At 62.4% G+C, this 1,739-nt stretch overlaps 1 protein-coding gene across 1 annotated transcript in view; it reads right to left on the bottom strand.

Moving 5' to 3' along the window:
* MKNK2 (MAP kinase interacting serine/threonine kinase 2) overlaps window positions 1–1,739 on the bottom strand; it is a 9,985-nt gene that overhangs the window by 1,886 nt on the left and 6,360 nt on the right. The window contains exons 4-5 of the mRNA XM_014957955.1: window positions 1,186–1,557; window positions 87–281 (exon numbers count right to left, since the gene is read on the bottom strand). Coding sequence (XP_014813441.1) covers window positions 87–281; window positions 1,186–1,557 — 567 coding nt within the window. The remainder of the gene's footprint in view (window positions 1–86; window positions 282–1,185; window positions 1,558–1,739) is intronic.

Below are 1,739 nucleotides of genomic sequence, written 5' to 3'. Positions count from 1 at the left end.
GGAAGAAAAAAAAGGGGGGGGGGGCCGGGTGGGGCCGGCGGAGGGGGGGGGGGGGGGGTTTGGTGATGCCGGGGTCCCCCACACACCTGGCAAGTGTGACACGCCTCGCCCCGGTCCCAGCCACAGTCGGAGCCGCAGTGGCCCACGAAGGGGGGGTACCCGCTGAGCATGATGTAGAGGATGACACCCAGGCTCCACAGGTCACAGCGCTTGTCGTAGATGGAGGCCTCCTCGTTGAAGGCTTCCACCACCTCTGGGGCCATGTACTCAGCGGAGCCGCACTGCGGGGAGAGGTGGGGGTGAGCCCCGGTGTGGGGACACCAAAGGGTAGGGGACCAACGGAGCTGTGTTGGCCAGGGGGGGTTAGGGGAGACCCTGCACTGCCTGAAATCACAGACTGGTTTGGGTGGGAAGGGACCTCAAAGCCCCCCCAGTGCCACCCCCTGCCCTGGGCAGGGACACCTCCCACCACACCAGGTTGCTCCAAGCCCCCTCCAACCTGCCCTTGAACCCCTCCAGGGATGGGGCAGCCACAGCTTCTCTGCCCAACCTGGGCCAGGCTCTCCCCACCCTCACACCAAACAAGTTCTTCCCCACAGCTCAGCTCCATCTCCCCTCTTGCAGGCTCCATCCCTTCCCCCTCCTCCTAGGGCTCCCCTCCCTCATCCAGAGTCCCTCCCCAGCTTTCCTGGAGCCCCCCTTCTTTAGGGACTGGAAGGGGCTCCAAGGTCTCCCTGGAGCCTTCTCTTCTCCAGGCTGAACCCCCCAACTCTCTCAGCCCCCCCTCCCAGCAGAGGGGCTCCAGCCCTCCCAGCATCTCCGGGGCCTCCTCTGGCCCCGCTCTAACAGCTCCATGTCCTTCTGCTGTTGGGGACCCCAGGGGCAGACACCGCTGCTCCCCAGGTTTGCTCCTGGTGGGGCAGATCACCCCTGCTGGGGGGGTCCCCACCCCTGACCAGGGTCACCCAATGTGGGGACAGGAAGACGAGGAGGAGGAGGAAGACGAGGAGGAGGAGGAAGACGAGGAGGAGGAGGAAGAGGAAGAGGAAGAGGAAGAGGAGGGGGGGCTGCCACCCCCCAGGAAATAAAAAGCCTAAAGGGGTGCAACCCCCTCCCGGGCACCCCCGTGGGGCAGCACCGGTGAGACCAGACCCACACCCCAAAGCATCGTCACCACCACCCAACCAGCTCAGCATCCGCCCCATGGCCTGGGCACGGCCCCGAAGCACCGTGGGGCTGAGCCTGCCCCTGCCCTGCCCCTTCTCTGCCCCTTCCCTGCCCCACAGCGGGCGCAGGACCCGGCCCCGGAGGAGTTAAGGGTGATGGAGGGCGAGAGGCAGCGGCCGTTGCCCCATGGGACTCTGGGGTTTTCCAGCGCACGTGACCCACAGCCCACACGTGACCCACAGCCCACACGGGCCTCGTGACCAGCGCCGAGGAAAAAAAAAAAAAGAAAAAAAGAGCTGCAGCCAGCAGATAATCACCCCGGAACATAACGAGAGGCCTCCTAACGAGAGGCCTCGCCAGCCCCAGCAGCTGATGCCACCGCAGGAAAGAAAAAAATTAAAAAAAAAAAACCAAAAAGAAAACCAAAATAAAAAAAAAATGCTCAACATTGTACTGTGGAGAAGTATCTGCTTGTTTGGAACTAAGTATGGACACAGCACAGCTGGGTTTAGCTCTCATTGGATTTGTGAGACCTGGGTGAGGCTGTAGCTCTAATACTGTTTGTATTGGGT

Source organism: Calidris pugnax, unplaced genomic scaffold (genome assembly GCF_001431845.1).
Source record: "Calidris pugnax isolate Ruff unplaced genomic scaffold, ASM143184v1 scaffold255, whole genome shotgun sequence".
Lineage (NCBI taxonomy): Eukaryota > Metazoa > Chordata > Aves > Charadriiformes > Scolopacidae > Calidris > Calidris pugnax.
The sequence above is the reverse complement of the archived record's forward strand: the minus strand, read 5'-3'. Positions and strand labels throughout refer to the sequence as shown.